This window comes from Gobio gobio (assembly GCF_949357685.1).
Source record: "Gobio gobio genome assembly, chromosome: 24".
Lineage (NCBI taxonomy): Eukaryota > Metazoa > Chordata > Actinopteri > Cypriniformes > Gobionidae > Gobio > Gobio gobio.
In genome coordinates, this window is record NC_137120.1 from 9,657,167 (window position 1) to 9,682,256 (window position 25,090).

A 25,090-nucleotide genomic window follows, 5' to 3' on the forward strand; every position below is an offset into this window, starting at 1 on the left:
GAATATGAACGGAGGTCTTACGGGTCTCGAACGACATAAGGGTGAGTAATTAATGACAGAATTTTCATTTTTGGGTGAACTAACCCTTTAAGGTAGTTCTGAAGGCGAAAGGGGGTCTGTCACAGGGTAAGCCTGTGACTATGCATGGACTACACACACAAATACACATGCACGTTACGCGCACACACCGGCGTCATGAATATGTATGTTATGTATACTTGCAGATATGATGTCTTGCATGTATGTTTATTTGTATTTTTTGTTTTTGTTATTTTCATTATGTATTCCTGTGATGTATGTGAAACGTGTTACCTTTCACATGGTATGTTCCAGGGTAGGAGGAGTAAGGCCTATAAAATGGCTTCAGAAAGTTAGTTGGCGAGGAGAGATCTAGGCAGACCATGGACAGTCTGAGTCTGAGTCTGAGTCTGAGTCTGAGTCTCTGGGAAAGTGCTGCTTATGTAGTGCAGTTTGCACATACAGGTCAGGTTATGTTTTATTGATATAGATTGTTTTGACCTTATGTTTTGTTCCGTTCATATTCTGTTGCATCTGAGTTTTTGATTTTTTTTTTGTTTTGTTTTCTTCCCACCAATTCGGAATGACTGTCACTGTGCACCATAATAAAAGCACTGTTAACCATGACAACTGTTTCCTCTTTCAATTGGAGCCTCCAACTGCTCAAGGTGTTCGTAACAGGGTCAAACACAGTATTAGTATGGTGTTCCTAATAATCTTTTAGGTGATATATATATATATATATATATATATATATATATATATTAAAATAGAACAGTTTATTGTAATATTGTAAACAATGTTTCACAGTATAAGTTTTTACTCTTTGGTCATGAAATAGTGAAAAGAAAACGTAATTATTAACTTAACTTCTGGCACGCACACACACACACACACACACACACCCTACAAGTTAATTTGAATTTGTCATTTTTTATTGAAAATATTTTATTAATACATTGTGTATGTTTTTTTTTTTTTACAGAATGGTAATGAGGAAGAGCATGTTGAGTATGCGCCTGTCAACATTAGAAGTGAGGAACCTTGTACGAAACCCTGCGAGTCTGTGGATGAGTTTCGGGATTGGTCAGAATCACCACATGTTACACGAATTCTGACATCGGCAAAAAATACTTAGAAAAAAAATCCTAACATTTTTAATATAATAAATAATAATAAGTATCAAATCATCATATTAGAATGATTTCTGGAGTAATGATGCTTTAATCACAGGAAAAAAATTTTTTTTTACAATGTATTCACACTATTTCACAATAGTATTGTTTTCTGCTATATTTGTGATCAAATTAATGCAGCCTTTAAGAGCATGAGACTTTAAAAAAAAAAACATTTTAAAAATCTTAAAGTTAAATAAAACAATGTCTCAATGTCCTGTTGATTATACACTGAATTACAAGATAATATGCAATAAAAACTTACTAAAATAAAAAACTGGTAACATTGGTAAAACTAAAACATCCACGTCCAGTTTATTATTTGTTATAAGATCATAAAACTGTTTTGTGGGGAGTTATGTATATATATGTGTGTATATCAGTATTTTAGCAATAAAACTTAAATACATTTTCTTAACATTTACATAAAAAACAGACTTCATCAAATACCTCATTCTGAGGTTATTTACAATGAGTACAGTGTTATTTTAATATCATTTTGATACAATTATATATATTTTTTAAAAATATTTTCCTTTTTGGCTATAGTTTTTATTAATTTTTATTAGGGTTTTAGTTATTTTAGTACATAAAAATTGAAAAGGATAAATGTTGCTGTGGCAACTATAAGTGACTTTTTTTTTTGTTATATATACATTTTTTTTTTCAGTGAACATTCATTTTATTTCAAGCCAAAAGCCTGGACTGGTTGAGTATTCATGTGAAAGCTAAGCATCTCCAACACACAGTGATGATAATTATTTACAGTGTACTTGTTACACCCTGACCCTAAAGCAGATAATCACACCACTGTTCATTTAAAATAATTTTGCACAGTACATCTCACAACATATCTTTTTTTTTTTCTCTCACGCTCTTCCAGCAAATTACAGTTGCAGCCACCAGCACAACAACACCAACCCAAGCATATATTCCTGCTATAAGACCTTTAGGCAGAATTGAATCTGTAACGATAAAGACAGACAGTCATTATTACAAGAGGTCGACTGATCAACATAACATACCACTATCTTTTTCTGCCATTTACATGTTTCTACTTTGGTTTTATGATATTGATTGAACTGATTAATGTCGCCATCTGGTGAGTTTTTGAAGAACAGCAGCTACACATGAGTGCTCAACTTGAAACAGCACTACAGAGGACAACTGACTTTTACACAAAAGTGGAATGAAATTACACTCACCAATGACAGTAATGCTGAATCTCTTTATGCTGACGATGCTGATGCTGTGGCGGAGAAGGATGCTGTGGACAGTCTTTAGTTGATAATCTCCAGAGTCTGTGTTTGTGGTGTTTGTGATGATCAGAGATCCAGTCTGATGATCCAGCTTCAGCCTGTCTCTGAATCTCTCTTTACACTGATCATCTGTACAGATCTGACTCTGATCTCCAGTGATTTCAGCAATGAGAAAGTCATTAAAATACCACGTCGTCACATCATTTGGTTTTCTTATTACACCAGGATCTAAAGTGACAGATTCTCCCTCCTTCACTGACTTTCTCTTCACTTCATCTCGTTTATCTGTTTTGAGAAATATTTTTTAATGTCACTGCTATAGTAAACAAATGAATAATGATGTGATTTAGGCATATTTAACCTGCCTTTAAATGTTAAATTACTCACCATGAACACCAACATTGAAGATCTTTTGAATGATTCTTCTCCTGATGAACTGTAGTTTATATTCTCCAGAGTCTGTGTTTGTGATGTTTGTGATGGTCAGAGATCCAGTGTGATGATCCAGCTTCAGTCTGTCTCTGAATCTCTCAGTACCTTCATTACACTGAACATCTGTACAGATCTTACTCTGATCTCCAGTGATTTGAGCGATGCGGATATAATTAAAATACCATTTCATTCTGTCTTGCTGGTTCATTTCAACATTAGTGTGTAGAGTGACTGAATCTCCCTCCATCACAGACACTGACACTCCATCTGTCTCAACACCAGATGAATCTGAAATCAAGTTTATTGTAAGTCATAAAAAAACACAATGACAGGAAAGGTTAGTATCAAGATGCATGTTTACTAAATTCAAGCATTCAATTCAATTCAAATTTATTTGTATAGCGCTTTTCATATCATTACAAAATTTATGATTTATACATATCATTTCAAAGCAGCTTCACAGAAAATGCATCTACATTACAATTTAAATTGATTTGTACATGCTATGCATTTCAGAAATGCACATATACAGAGCACACAGATTAGCTAACTATCTATTATTAATCAATATAATAACTATGGCACAGAAATAAGAATTCATGTTGTTAATGAATAGGGTATATAGAGATGAGCATGGAAGAGAAAACAGTGTCTTCCCTTTTTACACATTCATTTCCCACATATAATAGAATGAGGAAATGAAAAACAAAAGAAAACAGCCACAACAGACTAGCATGTTGACTAGAACATACATTTTGCTCTCCTTTCTTTCTGGCCAGCAAATTTCTCAATGACTCTCTGATTAAAGTCAGTCATCTCAGTAGTGTCATGACGTTTGCATTGTTCAGTCAGATATTTGAGGTCTCTTACCCCTGTTGTTGTCCACAAAACTTCAGTACCAACACTTTGAAATAAAAGACAGGGAAAGCAATAAAGGGCATTGCTAACAACACATCCAGTCAGATTACGTTTCTCATAACAAGCGCGTGAAGCTCCGAGTGCAGCTGCGTCCTCTGTCACTGGCCTGCTGCTGCTGGATTTGTAAATCGCGTTGGTCCGGTTCGGGATCTTCCAACGAACGCCTTGTGAAAGAATTTGGTTTAACTGCTGCCATCTCTACGAAACTGATCATCCTAAAGGTTTTGCCGGAGTCGGAGTGACTGTGTCGCCCGCGCACTTTCGCTTTAGTGGCCAAGAATGGAAAGTTGAATGACAGGTGATGAGAACCAATCAGATTGGATAAAATAACACGCATCCAATTCTGATTCGCCAGGGACGACCTGCGTCTGGAGGAGGATCTTTAAGAACCAATTAGAGACCAGATTCAGGTCACATGCTGCCCTTATATTTTTAGACTCAGATACACATCCATTTGTCCGGCGTCCCTCACGCATAAAACCGCATGAAACATATTGAAGAACATATAAAATAGTTAACCCATCAAAGCCAGTTTTTATTAAATACTGAGGCTCTTACTAACAGCCAGCACATCGAATGAGTAAACTATTTTATTTTTATTTCACTTTTATATCATTTTTGTATACATGTATATTTCTGGAATTTTGATGGGGGCGGCGACCCAGCGCCCTCTTTTGACCAGCCACCACTGTTGTGCTTATGTCTCGAGTCTTTTGCAGCGACCCTGAAATGAGTGCCTTTTACTCTTTCTGCTTTTTGGCAGTCCACTTTTAAACTCGTGAACTCCTCTAAGCACTTCCCCTTGGGGGAATCCCCAACGCCATATTAAAGTCCGTTCAACTTCGTCAAATGGCCAAGGAAAAATGTATTTGGACAGATTTGAACCCTTGATTTTGACCAAGGGAGTGAGTCTACTCAGCATGTACACTTCAGGCAGCTCCATAGACCACAATGCACCATGATTGTGACGATCGTGATTAATTTACCCCCACTTCACACAACTCTAGTGTCAGGGGTAAGTGTGTAGAAAAGGGAGCGAGGACTCATTTGCAGGAAGGGTAGATTTATTGTAAAAATAAACACAAACATGAACAAAACACCCGCAAGGGGGAAAATCAAACTGAAATAAACTTAAATACCAGGGGGCGTATTACAGAAATGTTCTATCTTAGGTCTTAACTTGATAAGATAAGATATGATAAGTTACTTTACGAATTTGCGAATATCGAACGTCCAGTGTCGAAGCAACTTTATGCCAGTGAATGACCAGTAATGCTCTGTGACGGCTCGTTGGCCTCTGTAATGTTGGTCGCAATTCGTCAACTAACTGCAAAATCATGTGTCGTGGGAGTCTGTAATTATTTACAAGCATTTTATCATCAAAGCACAGCACATCCTCTGGATCGTCCAGAAGTCTCTCCACCATCAAACGTCGCTGCTTTTCATCTTATATAATTAATAAATGTAACGCTCTCTCGAAAAAGGCTTTTATACTGTGATGTTTACCGTTGGATTTCAAAAAGTTTTGAAGTTAGGACACCAGTGGGGTTGTCCTAAAGTTAAGACAGCTTTTAGGATTTTTTTGTCGAGTTAGGATGCTTCTGTAATACCCGTTTCCTATCCATAGTTAAGATAAGATTATGCACTTAAGAAATGTCATTCTGCAATAGCCTTTGTCCTAAATGCGTTCCTAACTGAAATTGCCATGGTTACCAAAGAGATAAGATAAGATTCTAAAGTTAAGATGTTTCTGTAATACGCCCCCAGGGGAGGAAAACAGGAAACACGACAGGGAGCAGACGACATTCAACATAAAACAACGATCCAACACAGGACTGCAGACACGGGGAGACTATAAAGGGTAACAAATCAGGAGGGGATCAGGTGGGGCCAATTAAACAATAACCAGGAAACAAGATGGACGGGGTAAACAAGAGACCAGAGACCTTTTTTTTGCTTTGAGCGGCTGGTCCTGGAACACCTAAAAGACTCTCTACCATCCACATTGGACTCACACCAGTTTGCCTACCGCAGCAATAGGAGCACAGAGGATGCCGTTTCCATGGCACTGCACTCTGTGCTCACCCATCTGGACCATAAGAACACTTACGCACGCATGCTGTTTGTTGACTTCAGCTCAGCATTCAATACTGTCATCCCAACCAAGTTAATAGCCAAACTTGGAGACCTGGGCATCAACACCTCAATGTGTAACTGGATTTTGGACTTCCTAACTGACAGACCCCAGAATGTTTGTTCAGGATTCACCTGCTCCACATCCATCACTCTTAACACTGGTGTACCACAGGGCTGTGTGCAAAAGCCCGTTTCTCTACTCCCTCTTCACCTCCGACTGCAAGCCTGTGTATGGATCTAATTCTATCGTCAAGTTTGCGGACGACACTACGGTGATTGGTCTCATCAGCAACAACGATGAGACTGCCTATAGGGAGGAGATCCAGCACCTGGCCACATGGTGCACTGAAAATAACCTGCTCCTCAACACCACCAAAACAAAGGAGCTCATCGTGGACTTCAGGAAGGAGTCAAGATGCACACACGACACCATCCACATCAATGGAATGGCTGTTGAACGTGTCTCCAGTTTCAAGTTCCTGGGGATCCACATCTCGGCGGACATGTCGTGGACGACCAACACCTCCAGCCTGGTCAAGAAGGCTCACCAGCGCCTCTTCTTCCTGAGGACACTGAGGAAGAATCAGCTCTCCTCGGCTATCCTGGTGAACTTCTATCGCTGCGCAATAGAAAGCATCCTGACCAACTGTGTGGCAGTGTGGTATGGGAGCTGCTCTGTTGCGGAGCGCAAGGCACTGCAGCGGGTGGTGAAAACTGCCCAGCGCATCACAGGGACTCCACTACCTGCCATCGAGCACATCCAGAGGAAACGCTGCCTGCATCGAGCTCGCAGCATCCTCAAGGACTCCTCTCACCCAGCCCACAGACTGTTTTCTCTCCTGCCCTCCGGCAGGCGTTTCAGGATCCACCGGACCAGGACCAGCAGACTAAAGAACAGTTTTTTCCCCAGAGCTGTCTCTTTACTGAACTCAAACCCCCGCTGATCCACTCCCCTCATATACTGATAACTCTCCTACCTCACATCCGCCTTCACTTTGTTATTTGCACTACCGACTGTTTATTACAGTCACAACTGTTTACTTATTCATTTTGCACTACCATACCTTAACTGTATTATGCTCATTTGCACTGCCGACTGTTATTTACAGTACCTACTGTTTACATTTGCATTTTGCACCGTACTTCTAACTGTAATATGCAATCACTTTCCACTGCACTTTTACACTTTTTTTTTTCGGATAGCTTCTGTCCATAATTTATTGCACTACCTTAATCCACTGCCATATTCCTCATTTTAGCCTAACATATCATTGTATACCTCTATCTGTAAAATTCTGTTTATAGTAATAGCCATCTGTATATTATATTACATATCCACCTGTAAATTCTGTTTATAGTAATAACCATCTGTATATTATTCACTGTACATATTCACCTGTAAATTCTGTTTATAGTAATAACCATCTCTCTATTTATAGATATATTTATATATACTCAGTACATCCATGTCCTGCACTTATGCAAACGTTGTATATCCTGCACTTGCTGCTATTGCACTTCTGGTTAGACCTAAACTGCATTTTGTTGCCTTGTACTTGTACTTGTGTAATGACAATAAAGTTGAATCTAATCTAATCTAATCTAATCTAATGACATCAATCAAAACATGATAAACACACCACATGTGTTCTACAGGACAAGACATACATTTGACATAGTGGTTGTGTAGAAAAGGCCCCAAAGTTATGTTAGTGTTGCTATTATTTAGTACAGTTGACCATAATGTGCTTTATGTTTCACTTTCACTCCCGTTTATTCAGTGCGTGTAATAGGGTAGCGAGAGCGCGCGCTGGTTTGTATACTATATCTGACGTCACGCAGTTAGTATGCAGTATGATAGAGATCATCGGTCGGTTGGATTATTGTGAGTGACATTTTCCTCAGAGTGTGCGTGAATGAAAGAAGTAAGTAAATCTGCTGCATTACTCGAGATATTGTATTTCTTTGTCAGCTGTTATTTTGATATTCGATATGGATGAGAGTTAGGAGTGTAAGGGTCGCTACACGACCGTTGTGTTAATTATATCCACGTTCGCACGTTACTTTCTAGCTTCGGTCCATCAGACTGCGTCGGGTTAAATGGGTTTAGACATGTTTACTTCATTCAATACTTGATGTGATGAATGTTAAGTATTCTGTAGTTGAATAAAATATTAAGTGATGTTAGATATCATTATCTGGACCGCTATTGATGCTTTAAAGTATATCATAGACGACAGTAAGTTCTATCTACATTATTTGTAACTTAATGCATGGTAGAAAATCTGATAAGTATTTGAATCCTTTCTCTCTGCTGACATTTAGAGTTTGAGAGATATAGTTATATTCTGACTCCTGTTTATTTTATGTTTGTAATGTGTATTAGTGCTTAAAGGGTTAGTTCACCCAAAAATGAAAATTCTGTCATTAATTACTCACCCTCATGTCGTTCGAGACCCGTAAGACCTCCGTTCATATTCGGAACACAAATGAAGATATTTTTGTTGAAAGCTGGTGGCTGAGCAAGGCTTCAGATAGGCCTCCATTGGCATTCAGTACACTTACACTCCCAAGATCGATAAAAGGCACTTAAAATGTCATTACAAAGTCCATCTCACCACAGTGACTCTACAATAATCTTACGATGCGACGACAATAGTTTTTGTGCGCAAAAAAAAATCAAAATAACACCTTTATCCAGCTTGTTATTGCCTTCCGTGTGTGCCTCCACGACGCATGCGCGAGAATATGACGTAGCGCCGGGGTTTGGGAATCCATGAAATGCACACTCTAACCTCATTTTGAGCACTACGCCGAGACCTAAAGCACGATCAATGTAGAATCCAACAGCTTAGACACGCGCGTCTTCCTCTGATTGTAAACAAATCACTTCTGGGTCATCTGTCCGAACGCCGGATCTGCGTCATATTCTCGCGCATGCGTCGTGGAGGCACACACGGAAGGCAGTAACAAGTTGGAAAAAGGTGTTATTTAGATTTTTTTTGCGCACAAAAACTATTGTCGTCGCATCGTAAGATTATTGTAGAGTCACTGTGGTGAGATGGACTTTGTAACGATCTTTTGAGTGCCTTTTATCCGTCTTGGGAGTGTAAGTGTACTGAATGCCAATGGAGGCCTGTCTGAAGCCTTTATCAGCCATCAGCTTTCAACAAAAATATCTTCATTTGTGTTCCGAATATGAACGGAGGTCTTACGGGTCTCGAACGACGTGAGGGTGAGTAATTAATGACAGAATTTTCATTTTTGGGTGAACTAACCCTTTAAGGAAGAATGAGTGTATGCATATGTTTCCTTTATTCATTTGTATTCGTTCTATCTTTATAGAAACCACACTCGAAATTATACTCACCTTTAAACTCACTTATACAAGAAAGAGGAAGGAATAAACAGAATAAAAAGAACTATCTCTCCTCTCTTCATTTCATACTCTGGAGATTTGGCCTTAAGTGGTGTTCTGGCCGACACACCTGAGTGAACCTGGTAATAAACCCAGAATTAGCACCTAGACTGAACGTCTACCCATTATCTTCACTTCATTGATGGTGATATTGGAGTTATTTTCACATTATTTAACTGCATTTAATACTTGTAGCTACCTTAAGCTGACCTTTTTTTTTTTTTTACACAGTTATAGTTTATTGTATAGCTATTACACTGAACAAAATTATAAATGCAACACTTGTTTTTGCCCCCATTTTTCATGAACTGAACTCAAAGATATAAGACTTTTTTCTATGCACACAAAAGGCCTATTCCTCTCAAATATTGTTCACAAATGTGTCTAAACCTGTGTTAGTGAGCACTTCTCCTTTGCCGAGATAATCCATCCACCTCACCGGTGTAGCATATCAAGATGCTGATTAGACAGCATGATTATTGCACAGGTGTGCCTTAGGCTGGCCACAATAAAAGGCCACTCTAAAATGTGCAGTTTTATCACACAGCTCAATGCCACAGATGTTGCAAGTTTTGAGGGAGTGTGCATTTGGCATGTTGACTGCAGGAATGTCCACCAGAGCTGTTGCCCATGAATTGAATGTTCATTTCTCTACCATAAGCCATCTTCAAAGGTGTTTCAGAGAATTTGGCAGTACATCCAACCGGCCTCACAACCGCAGACCACATGTAACCACATGGTCCCAGGACCTCCACATCCAGCATCTTCATCTCCAAGATCGCCTGAAACCAGCCACCCGGACAGCTGCTGCAACAGTCGGTTTGCATAAGCAAAGAATTTCTGTCAGAAACCGTCTCAGGAAAGCTCATATGCATGCTCGTCGTCCTCATCGGGGTCTCGACCTGACTGCATTTCGTCGTCATAACCGACTTGAGTGGACAAATACTCATATTCGAGGGCGTCTGGCACTTTGGAGAGGTGTTCTCTTCACGGATGAATCCCGGTTTTCACTGTACAGGGCAGATGGCAGACAGCGTGTATGGCGTTGTGTGGGTGAGCAGTTTGCTGATTTCAACATTGTGGATCGAGTGGCCTATGGTGCCGGTGGGGTTATGGTATGGGCAGGCGTATGTTATGGACAACGAACACAGGTGCATTTTATTGATGGCATTTTGAATTGTTACAACCGGCTCACAATTGTAACATGAACGGGAGGCGACATGGACCAGCAAGTAGCGAAAAAGAGTAGTTTATTAAATTAAACAGCATAATAAACAAATATATAAACAATCAGTAATCAGTATTAGTGTCGTCAGTAGGGAGAGCATGCATGGGATTGTAATGTGCTTGGGATCTGAATGGATGCAACCAAATTAATATAACAACCAAAAACAACAACCGAAATTGAAGTGCAGTCACATCGTGGGCCCCCCTCGCAATCATAGCGCTCCCGTTCTTATAGGTAAGAGAATGAGCTTCAGGTGGAAAACCACACCCCCACTAAACAGCACACCTGCAAACAAAACCACACAGAAAACACACAGAAGGATAACCCAGGCCCAGCAATAACTGGGCCGATAACAGAATGCACAGAGATACCGTGATGAGATCCTGAGGCCCATTGTTGTGCCATTCATCCACGACCATCACCATGTTGCAGCATGATAACGCACAGCCCCATGTTGCAAGGATCTGTACCCAATTCCTTGCATGACCAGCACACTCACCGGACATGTCACCCATTGGTTTTCTGACCCCCATGGACCCCCCCAATACAGTAAAACTGCACATTTTAGAGTGGCCTTTTATTGTGGCCAGCCTAAGGCACACCTGTGCAATAATCATGCTATCTAATCAGCATCTTAATATGCCACACCTGTGAGGTGGATGGATTATCTCGGCAAAGGAGAAGTGCTCACTAACACAGATTTAGACAGATTTGTGAACAATATTTGAGAGAAATAGGCCATTTGTCTACATAGAAAAAGTAGTTTGTGTATTGTATTGTTTTATATTTAATATAAATATATTAATATTTAGTATTGGTTCATATTTAATTTCTTAACAGCCCAAGCATACATACAGGCCGATAGAATAAACTAATTCATAAGGGTAAAATTATAATACAATTATATAATATAAAAGCTCACTTTTTCAAACATCCCACAATAAATAAAAAAACTATAAATACACAATATTGAACTGCATTTTCTAATTGCAAAGGAAAGTGCATTGATTGACTAAATTACACTCACCAGTGACAGTAATGCTGAATCTCCTAATGCTGATGATGCTGTGGTGACGGTCGATGTTACTGTTGATCTCCAGTTTATATTCTCCAGCATCTGTGGTGTTGATGTTTGTGATGGTCAGAGATCCAGTCTGATGATCCAGCTTCAGTCTGTCTCTGAATCTCCCTTTACACGGATCATCTGTACAGATCTGACTCTGATCTCCAGTGATTTCAGCGATGCTAATGTCATTAAAATACCACGTCATTGAATAATTTCGTTTTGTTGTTCTAGCAGGATCTAAAGTGACAGATTCTCCCTCCTTTGCTGACTTCGTCTTCAATGTATCTTTCTCTGCACCAGTAACACAAACAAACAGATGATTGGAGGATATTTTTGGAAACAAAACAACTACAGTACAAAAACAGACATATGCCCGAGTAGTAGTGCACACTTGGGACCATCTCTGTGCTTTACAGTCTCTGAAGACCATACACTTTTAGCGTATAACAATAATAAAGAAGAAAAAGAAAAGAAAATCATGATTGATGTGATTTAGGCATATTTAACATGTTATATGACTCACCACGAACAGCAACATTGAAGATCTTTTGAATGATCCTTCTGTTGATGGTTTGTATTTGATATTCTCCAGTGTCTGTGTTTCTGGTGTTTGTGATGGTCAGAGATCCAGTGTGATTGTCCAGCTTCAGTCTGTCTCTGAATCTCTCTTTACACTGATCATCTGTACAGATCTTACTCTGATCTCCAGATATCTGAGCGATGCGGGTGTCATTAAAATACCATGTCATTCTGTCTTGTTGGATTGTTTTAACACCAGTGTGTAGAATGAATGAATCTCCCTTCATCACAGACACTGAGACTTTATCTGAACCAACATCGTATGCACCTGAAAATTAAAAAAAAAAAAAAATTACAAATCATTTCTGGAATAGTGAGATAAAATTATACAAAATGATACAACTTTTTTTTTCTGAAGATAATGGTATATAGCTAGAGAAATATGTCTGGATTCATAACCATGCAGTCGTGGCCTAATGGTTAGAAAGAGAGTCAGGCACCACAGCAAAATTGGCTGCCCACTGCTCTGTGTGTGTGTGTGTTTCCATGGATTGCTGTGTGTGTTCACTACTCTCTACTCCCAATGTGTGTGCTCTAATTGTCAGGGTTCCATCACTTCGGTTTAGTTTTGCTCCTGGGTTTGTGACAGAACCCTGACACCGCTATATTGTCATGTTTTGTGTGAGCACATGGCTTGTCATGTGTTTCTTTGTGCCATGTGTTCTCATGTCTATTGTCTTGACCCCGCCCCTCTTATTACCTGATAATTGGTTCATTTGCCCCACCTGTCCTCCCTCATTTATTGCCTTGTTTGCTCCCCTGTTTAGTCTCCTTGTGTTTGCATTCCTTTGTTGGTTCATTGTCATTGCGTCATGTTTCATGGTTCCTTGTGTGTGGTATGTTCTGGTTTTTCCCCTTGTGAGTAGTTTTTGTTTGTTTTGTTTATATTTTTGTTATCAATAAAGCCCAAATTCTTCTGCATTCATCCTTGCTCCTTTCACCCATACCCGTCACGTGACAGAACAAACTTGTTCGGGCTTGGAAGGGCTTGTTTCAGCCAACAGCCCCCACTGTCCCCTGCTTAGATGGGTAAAATGAAATGCAGAGGGCAAATTCTGAGTATGGGTTACTAGGGCTGTGACGGTGGCAGTTTTTTACCACCATGGTGGTAATGGACCAACTACCGGCGGTGGAGCGGTGGTTGGGGGGAAGATTGTGTACTTTGTACAGCTACAGTAGCTCGTCTGTTTGATCAGACCACACGGGCCAGCCTTCGCTCCCCACATGCATCAATGAGCCTTGGTCGCTCACCATGACCCAGTCACCAGTTCACTACTGTTCCTTCTTTGGACCACTTTTGATAGATACTGACCACTGCAGACCGGGAACACCCCACAAGAGCTGCAGTTTTGGAGATGCTCTGCCCTGTCGTCTAGCCATCACAATTTGGCCCTCGCTCAAAGCCTTACGCTTGCCATTTTTCCTGCTTAACACATCAACTTTGAGGACAAATGTTCACTTGCTGCCTAATATATCCCACCCACTAACAGGTGCCGTGATGAAGAGATCATCAGTGTTATTTTCTTCACTTCTCAGTGGTCATAATGCTATGCCTGATCGGTGTGTATATAATGGGTGTTTCTGCAACTATGGGCAACTATGGGAATATGACTATCCAAATTTTAATCTCAATCTCAATTAATTTACATTTTAACCATCACAGTCTGTAATACATATAAAAAGTTACACAAAATTGAATGTAGTCATTAAGATTTTAATCTGGAACATGTTTATTTTCAATGTTTTTTGGGTCATCTTCTTAAAAAGTGTCCTTACCGCAACATTACAATAACGTTAATTTTATATTTTTTTCTTTATTAATTTCTATAAAAATTTATATATTGAAATAGCTTTTTCAAATTTGATGCAGTTTTTTTTAAGTACTGATATAAAAAATATATATATAAAAATAGTGAATTTCATGTTTTTTTCTATGCCATGTAAAGATTTTACAGTAACCTTAGATGTCTATTGTTTCCATACACACAAAATATAACATATTTGACTTTTTATGACAGATTGACAGATGACAGATCTTGTGTCGGTAAGGACACAATGTTAAAGTGCCACGAAATCAAAAACAGGCTACTGTAGAGAACAACATAGTATACTAAAACTGGCCCAGTCTGTCAGCAATGTGCTCAAGTTATAATTTCTGTTTCCATAGAAACTAGACTTGTTTGTGTTTGATAAAATTTCATAATTTTTCCATTGTTGCGGTAAGGACTCAAAAGTGTGAGACAGGCACATTTAGTTTAAAAAAAAATCATGAAAATGATCAGTAAATAATACAAATAATTTTAAAATGCTGTAAATGAATCTGTATGTTAAACAATTCCGTTTGAAATTATGTCAAATTGTAATTAAATTTGCTTATTTTATGCATCTCAACATTGAGACCACAGGTGTGGGACATTAACAAAAATGGTGTTTTGAGCTATAAATGCTTCATAATATTATATTAAATCACATTAATCAGTAATTATATTTTTGTGAAGGTGTGTAATGGCACTGTGAATTGAAAAAGCATCATATAACAAATTTGAATATAAATCTAAAATTTCACTGCTGGGACTTAAAAGTGCCCGTAGTTACACACACACACACACACACACACGCACGCACGCACGCACGCAGCACGCACAGTCGCAGTATAGGAAATACGCAATCTCACAGAATTCCGTGAAATGAACACGGCCCCTTAACTCAAAATCCGTGGCAGTTTCACGGAATCGCCGAAAATTCTGTGATGGTCCACGGAAGTGATGCCTATGTAAGTCAATGACAGTATACAGACACTTTGGGCATGGTTATCATCATGAAACTATGATTTTTTCCATTATGACATGGAGTGTGATTCTCCATTTTATCAGCCAGCATAATTTTATTTACAATTGTTAATTTTTTTTTAATTTACAGTATTTAGACACGTTTTTAACACATAACACATTCCCTTCCCTTAACCTACCCATTTGTGTATTATAAAAAACAGGATATAACAGGCAGATACGACTGCAGGCACAATTTATTCAAAAAGTACAAATATTCCAAGTGTTCCAAGGCCAAACGATTAATTTGTGTGAAGAACATCCCCAAAAGCGATCAGCAGCGTCGAGTCCATCCGCCAAAGATCAAAAACACATTTCAAATTTTACCGCCGGAAGAAACGTTACGTCAGCTTTGACAGCATTGGCTGTCGTATGTCTCGTGACCAATTGCATCATTACGTCGGTTTTGATTGTAAAATGCCATTGGCTCTCGTGTGTCTCGTGACAGATTGCGTCACTCTAAAGAGTCGTGTGTATTATTTGAATGAGATATGAATGAGTGTGTTCAGGGAGCAGCGGGATCATCATTTTAGCAATTAAAACATTAAGATCAACTCCGTTCTTTACATGAAGACATCGTGTGACTTCAGAAGACTTGGAATGGAACATGAGTTAACACTTTTATGCTGTTTTTGGTCAGTTTTTGCAATAAATACCAGTGACTGTACTTTTATTAGCCTGTTATGTGTTTTATATTGTTGAGAGTGGGTAGGTTTAGGGTAGGAGTGGAGTTAGTTGCTCCAAAATATAAAAGTAGCCTATAAATATTCATAAAATCATGTCTATTTTTTACTGTCATTGACTTGCATAGGAATCACTTCCGTGGAGACATCACGGAATTTTCGGCGATTCCGTGAAACTGCCTCAGATTTTGAGTTAAGGTGCCCGTGTTCATGTCATGAAATTCTGTGAGACCAGGTTGCAAATACGCCATGGCCAATGAGTGATGTGTATGTTGTCATATGACTGCATTTTGGTTAGTTTCAACTGGTTCGGACCGAAGCATTCAGTGTGGTGTGAAAAGGAACCAAAAAAGCTGAAAAATGCTACAATGTATAATTGTTTGCCCTTGGTTCGGACCAAATGAACCGAACTAGAGAAGTGAAAGCACCCTAGACACGCACTTGCGAACTTCCCTAAGCACTTCCCCTCGGGGGGATCCCCGCCGCCATTTTGAAGTGCGTTCCACTTCGTGAAGTGGACAAGGGAAGTTTAAATGGACAGACCCTTGCGCCCTCGATTTTGACGAGGGAGCGAGTCTACTTCATATGTACACTTCAGGCAGCTTCATATACCACAATGCAACACGATTGTGACATCACCGCATATCGCGTTTAATTTACCCCACCACAAACAACTCTATGATATTTTTATTCTTTTTAAAAACATTTAAAACAACCCAAATACACCTATATACACATAGAATGCTGCATTAAACAATTCCGTAAAGGAAAAAAAAAAAGATAAATCAACTCCATAGTGGATTCGAAGTGATCAAGGGCTTCGTTCCAGTTCAGTCCATTGCAAATGTTCCTCCAGTAGTGGGCACTCATGCGACGTAAGCAATGAAGCACATCGGAGTGAACGAGACGGAGGGAAGTTAAAGGAGCTGTATGTAGGACTGTGGCCAAAACTGGTACTGCAATCACTTTCAAATTACTGTTGAGCGGGTCTCCCCTCTCCCCCTCCCCTGACTCGAGGTTGCCAGCTAGGCTGCAGGATCCAGCAGGAACGTAGGCTGCTAGGAGCTTTCAATGGCAAGTGACAAGGTTTTTTTTCTTTCTGTTAATTATGTTTATGCTTCAAGAGCGATGTTTTGTGAAGTAATTATGAATCACAAAAATTTACTAATGGCGATTAGCCAAAACTAATCGTAAATATGAACGCTCGTATGTGACAGTAGCCTACATTCCCACATGAAAAAATACTATAGTAAAATTACAGCAAAGCTAAATAACATTAGCAATGGTCATACAGGTCAACTTGCAGCATGTTTTGTCCACTATATATGCGAAGAACGAATGAGGAATAATTTTTACTGAGGTAACGTTAGGCTACAGTCTCAAATACGTTTTCACATTGCAATAATAAGCGTGCTAATGTTGTTTTCCTCAGCGTCCCAGCATAATGACAGAGAAACGGGCTCTGATAATGCATTACTAATGTTAGCAATGACGACTCGCCGTTTTTATTTACCAAACAATTCCTTTATACCTTTTCAATTCAATGACCCACCTCCTCCATCTGCGCTAACCTAACGTTACTTTGCACGAACATGCATAACTTTGTTCGACTGTCATGAATATTTGAAAATGTCCATTTACATTAAGTACAAGTTAGCCAAACATAGATGAACCTTACCTGTCCAGGAGAAAATTAGCAACGTTGGCATCAGTCTTCAAATTATTCTCCGTTTTCAGCCGTCTCCATCTTTCAAAGGCATCTCTTATACAAATCCTTGTTTTATTTCGGACACTGTCACAACGTTTTTCTGATTCATAACGAGGTCGTTTAGGTTTCGTAAAGTTAGACATTGTTTATCCAAAAAGTTTGTAGCTGCAGCTGTGGTAACTAGAGCAGAGCTGGCAACCCGAATGCAGAAACACTACTGACTTCGTGATTGGTAGATAGGTGGAGGGTGGCGCTTCAGGCATGACACAACATGTCAACATCAACATCAGTTGAGGGCTGCAACTTCACTTTTAAAATGACAATATCTTGGCCGGACAACCGTTGTCAGTGATATAAGTATTTGAAATTAACATGATTTCTTAATGTCTAGTGACATATCAGGGCCATTTTATGATTAATTGAAATACATTTCTTACATACAGTTCCTTTAAGAGTGAAGGCATAATAAAAATGAACTGGAACGCAGCATGGAGCTGCGCAGTACCGCAACCGCACTGCTTTCACTTGAACATATATGACGTAACTCTTTGTACAAAGAGCAGAAGGACAACATTTAAGAACACCAGTTTCTTATACAACCCACACAATTCATAATGTCATTCTAAGACCCGCCTTCTTCAAACAGCAATAACTAAGATATATTTCTGTTGAGTGTATGCCATCCCAGATAGCAATGAGTCGGCGGACCACCGGCGGTGATCCGGCGGCTGTAGAAGCGTCAGAATTGCGTAATCGCAAACACGTTTGACGGCGCACCGCCGGCGGCAGCCGCTTTTTAAAAGCGGCAGCCGGCTTCCTACCGCCTTCGTACCGCCGCCGGCCCGCAGGCAAACCGCCGTTCCGCCGCCTTTATACCAGAAGGCGGCCCGGCGGAGGCAAACGCTTTTTTCGAACGATCTGCCTCCGCTTATTGTGTAATAAATAATATATATATTTATTATTCATATATTTGTAACATGCAGTTTATGATGGATAATAATTGAACAAACCAGATAAATTCCCATTTGGCATTTTTATTCCACATTTCAAAGTACATTAACTGTCAATGATACAAGATAATATAAATTAAATATAACAGACAATAAATAAGCTTAAATAGGCCTATAAATAACAAAAAACATTTTTACTAAAGAACCTGCATGTTTCCAATTAAATTTTGGTTTAAAAAAAAAAAAAAAAACAGCCTTACAAGCAAATTATAACACTTACAATATTTGTTAATAACAAATAGGTCAGCTCTGGGATGAAAAGAATTACCATTAAATATTATATCAAATAATGAGGATATTTGGTACCAAAGAATGTGCAGGATACCAAATAAATCGAGGTATAACATCACATTTAACAAGCCATTTCTAACAATAGCATAAATGGTAATAATTTAGAGTAAAGCTCTGGAGAAGAATAGAACAGTAGTAGAACAGAACATTATAACAAGCCTGACTATGGGTTCTCCGGTTTTCCCCGACCTCCAGAATGAGGCAGCGCAAATTGGCTTATCTTCAGTGATTTCTTGTGCGCCTATATAAAGGACAAACAACCTCGCCATCCCATATCTATCCAAGGAGCTGCCTTCAAGGCAGGGTCACAGGGAATAAAAAAAAAGTAATTTCCACAGTGAACAGTGTGGATTGGGTGAGTGTAGCCTGAAACTTCTGGCTTCTTTAGGGGTCTTGATGTTACTGACTGCAGGATAAAGAAAGGGTTCCAGGTGTCAGTAGTCAGCCTAGGTGTAAGAGGTCGGCTGTGGGTCCCTCTCAGCTGTGCGGCGTCTTTTTCCACCTTCACGATCAGATGCTCCTTTCAGGTAACGCATAGCGCTAACCTGGACCGCCTCATCAGTGGCATCCTGGGTTGCCGGGTTCTTCCGGATGGCTCCTGTAGAAAATACAGATCTGTCATTCCATGTGAATGTCATAAGGCCACACACATCTACTTAAATATATAACAAATTTATATATATATTACTTTGAACAATGGTCTTCAGGAACATGTCTCTAAAACATGCTTTATCCCCTACACCAGTCCAGGTTGTATTAATGGAAAGGTGATTAGAGAAGATACTCTAAAGTATTCGCCACACGGTTGTCTTTAGGTCCCTCCCACATTTGATTGCCAAAAACCGAAGCTGAAAATACAAAAAAGTGTTACAAATTACATATCTCTGAAGCTTCTCATACATAAATATAAAAATGTGACAGGCTGTGATTCAGACTGTAGAATATGCAGTGTACAATCTTAAATTTTACTTTTTAGATTACCCTACAGCATTATAAACAAAATCAGCACACTTACTGGAGCTCTTTATCCTGCCTCAAACTGTTGTCAAGCAACGCCAAATGGGTTGTCTAGGGGGAGTAACAGACCCCCTGGCAGGGATAACTCTCCAAAAGACACATTGGCACTGAAATGTTGCAGCATAGTGTCCATTTTGTTGTCCATGCTACGCACAACATCGCCAAACTCTCCAAGACGTCGCAGCATTAGGGTCTGATCTGCACCTACAGGGGTTCACAGAATAAAAGAATAAAGCAGTCAGTCCTGGTCCCTCAACTACTAAACTATGACATTTACAACTAGGTCTACTACATGTACAGGTGGCCCCAGTGGGAATTAAACCAACAACCACAGGTGTTGTTTGCAAGTTGTACCTGATTGCCCAGTACGAGCAAACGTCGTCAACATTGTCCCAACTTGCTTCACCTGCTCATGAAGTGAGCCGCTGTCATCCGAAGCTACAAAATGAAAGGCATTTGGTAATTTTGGACCTACATCACAGTCAAAAAAGTAAAATTTAAGAAAGAGTGCATGTTCTCACCTGCTCGTGCATTGCTTTCCCTCAGGGCTTGGTTCTCATTCTGGAAATTTACATAAAAAATATTTTATTTTAATTATATATATATATATAAAACAACAACTACAGGCACAATTTTCCATACTGTTAAAGTTTCCAACATCTGCAATTTCCTGTTTGTCCATCTCAACTCCTTTCAATATTCTTCTCCTTATAGCCCAGTAACTAGACATTGTGACTAACAATTTATTTACCTTGAAAGCCGAAACGATTGTCCAACAATAGGTCTCTTGGATGAAGATAACCGATTGTGCTCTGGTCAAGGTATCTGCAAGAAAATGTGAACAAAACCGCATTGTTAACGTTAAATACAGAATATACAGTAGCTATGCTGTGGGGGGAAAAACTGGTCAGCCAAATGTGGAACAGTAAAATGTATTCATTCAGTGTAGTGAATCAAGTAAACTGCATTGTCCTCAAACATAATAAGTACAGCAGTTCAGAGAAATAACTCATAAATGACCTTAAATGCTAGAAGAACAGTAGCAACACAGCACATGCTAGCTAACACTTGCTAAAACTGACCTAGCAGCATGCTTGTTCGGACTAACAAAATAATTTAAATAACCTATATACATCATTCTGTTTTGTTAGAAAACACCAAAAGTTAAACTTAAGTCTTTCTAGATGTAAAGCTTTGGCTAACTTACCTACAGTAGCTAGATACATTTTAACATGTAGCACATGCTTGAACTCAGTGTGTAAAAAAGGCGAAACAGCACGTGTTAGCTAAAACTGTGTATTGTGCACTATATCAGCGTGCGTGTCTGAACAAACTAATTAAAACAACCTACCGGTATATACATCAAAAATGAACATAATATTGTGTGACACAAAAAGGAAACATGTACTTACTTAAACGCTCGTAGTCGAGGATATTTTCTGATCTCCTCTCTTCAAATACTAAAACCATGTGATGAGCGGCCGCTGATGGTAAATCTGTATGTTTTACCGGTTTGTCTTCCGTCTTTTTTAGGTATACTGCCCCTCTCGGCCGGTGGAGGTACTTCTCTGTTTTTTTTTTATTTTATTTTTATTTAAATTAGTACATGTATAGACAAGTACAATACAAAAAGTACAATGAGAGAAAAATAAAAATAATAAAGCATTGTGGTACAGTTCCGAATATGTAGAACAAAGAATAACAACAAATGTAACACTGTATATAAAATAAATAATAAAAATAAGAATTCTGAGATAGAAAATACTTTATAATATTAAGGCAGTCACATGAAATTGAAAAGCTTTCAGGTTTCTGTTTTTGTAAGCTTTTTGTTTTGCGACCTCATGTTTGAGAGGGTTTCAAATATTGTAAAAATCAGCTTTATAAGAGGTAATATTAGAGGGCTTCTTTTGAGTTATTCTTGTCTTATGAATGTAGAATTTTTCCTAAATAATTAATAATATATTTTTGTTTTTCAGAAAAATATGGGTTTTGAAAACAAAGTAAAATGTCATGAAGTTAGTTCTAATTTTTTGTCATGTCTATTTTAAAGTCAGTCCAAAAAGAAATAGAAAAAAGGGCAATACAAAAATAAGTGTTATCCTAAAATGAACTTTCAAACTTTCTTAACCCTCCTATTATGCTAAAAAAAAAAAAAAAAGTATTACATCCATTATGGGTCAAATTGACCAACACTGTTTAAACACACTCGACATGCAAATAATCAAGTGAAAATTTAAATGTAATTTCCTAAACCTAACCTTATCATGGAATCAAGAGTCAAGAATCTGTTATAAACCCTAATGGCTTTGGAGCAAAAAAAACTAATATTTGATATAATTCACATATAGGCTATTATGATTTTATAATCGCTTCAAATGTGAGAACTAGTTAAAATGCTGTCAGTTCCACTCTATTTCCCAACAAGCCAAACATAGCCAACGTGGTTGGTCGAATTTGAGAGTAGAAATCCTTGTATTTCACAGCGGCTTGCCGCCAGCCGGCCGCGGTCCATTAGGCGGAGGCAACCGCCAGAGAAAATGAAGCCGGCGGCCCGCCGGCTAGTCGGCCGCGGCATCTCGCAAGAAATGGGAGTGACGTATTCGGCGGCAAACGTTTCATCACCGCCAGCGGGACGCACCTATAGCCGACAGCTTAGGGCCGGCGGCAAAAAGAAGCCGTGCCGATATTTTTTGCTATCTGGGATAGTAATTCATGCTAAATTAAAGTCACTTCCTCGTCGTATACGAGAAGAGAGATTGTAACAAAGGTCTTACCTGGAATGAAAAAAAGACACCAACTGAGAAAAACAAAAACCTTCATTTTCACAACCTTTTCCACTGATAAATCAGTGCCGCTTTTGTGCCCATTTTTGTCCACACATACCAACGCCTTTGCAACATGAAAGCGAAAGGAGCTAGCTCGAAGATATAGCCTCGTAACAAAACCACACATCACATATTATTCGCTAGGGGAGAAGTGAAAGTGCAGTGAGTATTGGGCCGTGCGTTCTTATCTGTCCTTGTGGGCTTGTGAACATCAGTCGCTGGCCTCGCCAATAGTATCCAGCTGCAGCCCCGCAGCACCACAGTTTCAGAACTGCGTCCACAGAACCGTAAGTGAGTGGCGCTAACCATATGGGTATGTTATTTTCACGCTGTTTTCACATGGATTTTAATCGAATCAATGTCTACAATATTTAACATTGATACTTTTAAATAAAGTCACTTTTCTGGTCACATTTAAGCCAATGAGACATTTGACAAAAGAAGCATGAAGAATATGAGTTGCGTGTGATTTCTGTGTCATGATGTGGTAGCTACTATTGAATCTGTTCACGTCTTTCACGTTTTATCAGTAGGCTAAAGCTTTTTATTTGTATTTGTCAAAAGATATTATTTGTCTTAATATTAAATGATTATTAATTAATAAAACGTATTCATTTCGTTTTCAGGGATGAAAAGGCTTTAATCTTTTCAAGTCTTTCTGCAGAAACGCCATGATATGGCTTTAGAGTCAATTATTTGTTGTTTACATGTTATTTATTTATTTATTTATTTATTTATTTATTTATTTATTTATTTATTTATTTATTTATTTATTTATTTATTATGAGCCGTTCAAATACATTTTAAATCTATTATTTTAGAAATACTTTACTCTGTTTTCATTCAGAGAAACACGTTTCACTCGTTCCTTGTATTAAATTGTTATTTTTATTTGAAAATTAGAAATATGTCACATTCTCTGTGTTTAAGTATTATTTGTAACAACATGAACATGAAGGAAATAATACGATTGAATATGCAGTGACAACAGTTTATGCAGTTTATAACACGTTACACATTTAATATATTTTTAAAATAATACAAACGTTGTAGTTGAAGTAAAAGTAAACTACATTAACATTAAATATCCTCATACTTTGTGTCAGTATTATTTGTAACATGAATGTGAAGGAAATAATACTAACATAGGCTACACAGGTCAAAAGTTTCAGACCAATAAGATTTTGTAATGTTTTTAAATAAATTGACAAATATTGTGAAATATTTTTACAATTTAAAATAACTGTTTTCTATTTGAATATATGCAATATATTCATGTGATCAGATGAAAAAAAAATTCTCTTTTGAAAAAAAAAAAAATGTTTCACACAACTGATTTCATCATTGATAATAATCATAAATGTTTCTTGAGCAGAAATGATCATATCAGAATGATTTCTAAAGGATCATGTGACAATGAAGACTGGCCAGTCTTCATTGTCACACGATCCTTTAGAAATCATTCTGATGATGCTGAAAATGCAGCTTTGATCACATTAATAAATTACATTTTATTTTTGGGGGTATTTTAATAACATAAATGCTGTCTGGGTCGAGCAGAAGAGACTAAACATTTAAAAACCGGTATACCGTTCTAAAACTTTTGACCGGTAGTGTATACAGTCAAATGGGAAACACTGTACAAATATTTTATTTTTTAATATTTATTATATTAATATATACACATTTATTTATATTTAAAAAAAATAAATAAAAGCGGTGTATAGTTAGCCTGTATCTGTGAAGTAAACTACTGTGTTTGTATCCATTCATTGACATTAAGCATGATCAAAGGCATCATTTGATCATTGTGCATCATGATATGCATATTATATGATTATTTAACAAAATCCATGTGAAAACAGCTTATATAGGGCTCGGGCGTATGACGTCATTACTTTGCGTGGCGGCCATGTTGATGGCCTCATTTGCTGCTACTCGGACTACTGCGCACTGTTTATAGACGTGCTCCCTCTCAGTCGTGTGTCTTAATTTGGCGTTATTATTGGAAACCATGGTAAACCGTTGCTGCATTGTGGGGTGTAACACTAGATCACATAATCGCCATGGGAAAAAGTTCGAAAATGGATTAACTTTCCACCTCTTTCCTGCTTGGAGACGCAACCACGGAGACCAAGTATCCGAGGTAACAAAGAGTCGTCGGCTCGCTTGGATCGCGGCTGTAAGACAAACTGTTACCTGGGGATATGGTGTTGGCTGATCGCGGCTTTGACATAAAGGACAGTGTGTGGGACTTATGTGTGCCGAGGTAAAGATCCCTGCTTTCACAAAAGAACGCTGTCAGCTGGATGCAAGAGATGTGGGGAGCACAAGAAAAAATGCCCACCTCCGAATTCACGTGGAAAGGGTGATTGTAACCGTCCGCAACAAGTGCACTATTTTGTCAGATAAAGTAACGATTCACATGGTGTTGCCAAGCAAGGACGAAGACATGACATTCCTCTATAAGATTGTGTATGTATGTTGTGCTCTGAC

General features: G+C 38.5%; 3 protein-coding genes across 6 annotated transcripts in view; all 3 read right to left on the bottom strand.

The window, feature by feature from the left end:
- The window catches only part of LOC307120270 (uncharacterized protein), a 911,732-nt gene that overhangs the window by 624,605 nt on the left and 262,037 nt on the right, over positions 1-25,090 (bottom strand). The window lies entirely within an intron of this gene.
- On the bottom strand, positions 1,001-22,800 carry LOC307120276 (uncharacterized protein). The gene is made up of 6 exons (XM_079807231.1): positions 22,544-22,800; positions 12,174-12,497; positions 11,612-11,941; positions 2,840-3,172; positions 2,399-2,737; positions 1,001-2,158 (listed from the first exon to the last, which is right to left on the bottom strand). Exons 1-6 carry the CDS (start codon positions 22,719-22,721, stop codon positions 2,037-2,039), a joined length of 1,626 nt encoding a protein of 541 aa, XP_079663357.1. The 5' UTR covers positions 22,722-22,800; the 3' UTR covers positions 1,001-2,036.
- Positions 18,467-21,330, bottom strand: LOC307120321 (uncharacterized protein). Its single transcript, XM_079807311.1, has 7 exons — positions 21,179-21,330; positions 20,518-20,591; positions 20,288-20,327; positions 20,121-20,204; positions 19,765-19,970; positions 19,438-19,597; positions 18,467-19,347 (listed from the first exon to the last, which is right to left on the bottom strand). The coding sequence occupies exons 1-5, from the start codon at positions 21,234-21,236 to the stop codon at positions 19,795-19,797; spliced, it is 432 nt and encodes a 143-aa protein (XP_079663437.1). The 5' UTR covers positions 21,237-21,330; the 3' UTR covers positions 18,467-19,347; positions 19,438-19,597; positions 19,765-19,794.

Excerpts from the sequence above, each read along its gene's own strand:
- LOC307120321 (XM_079807311.1), bottom strand. The coding sequence starts at position 21,236 with ATGGTTTTAGTATTTGAAGAGAGGAGATCAGAAAATATCCTCGACTAC. Across the intron at positions 20,592-21,178 it reads CCTCGACTACGAGCGTTTAA|ATACCTTGACCAGAGCACAA; the intron begins GTAAGTACATGT and ends ATTTTCTTGCAG. Across the intron at positions 20,205-20,287 it reads GGAAAGCAATGCACGAGCAG|CTTCGGATGACAGCGGCTCA; the intron begins GTGAGAACATGC and ends TTCATTTTGTAG.
- LOC307120276 (XM_079807231.1), bottom strand. The coding sequence starts at position 22,721 with ATGTGTGGTTTTGTTACGAGGCTATATCTTCGAGCTAGCTCCTTTCGC. Across the intron at positions 12,498-22,543 it reads GTGTCTTTTTTTCATTCCAG|GTGCATACGATGTTGGTTCA; the intron begins GTAAGACCTTTG and ends TTTAATTTTCAG. Across the intron at positions 11,942-12,173 it reads CTTCAATGTTGCTGTTCGTG|AGAAAGATACATTGAAGACG; the intron begins GTGAGTCATATA and ends TTACTGGTGCAG.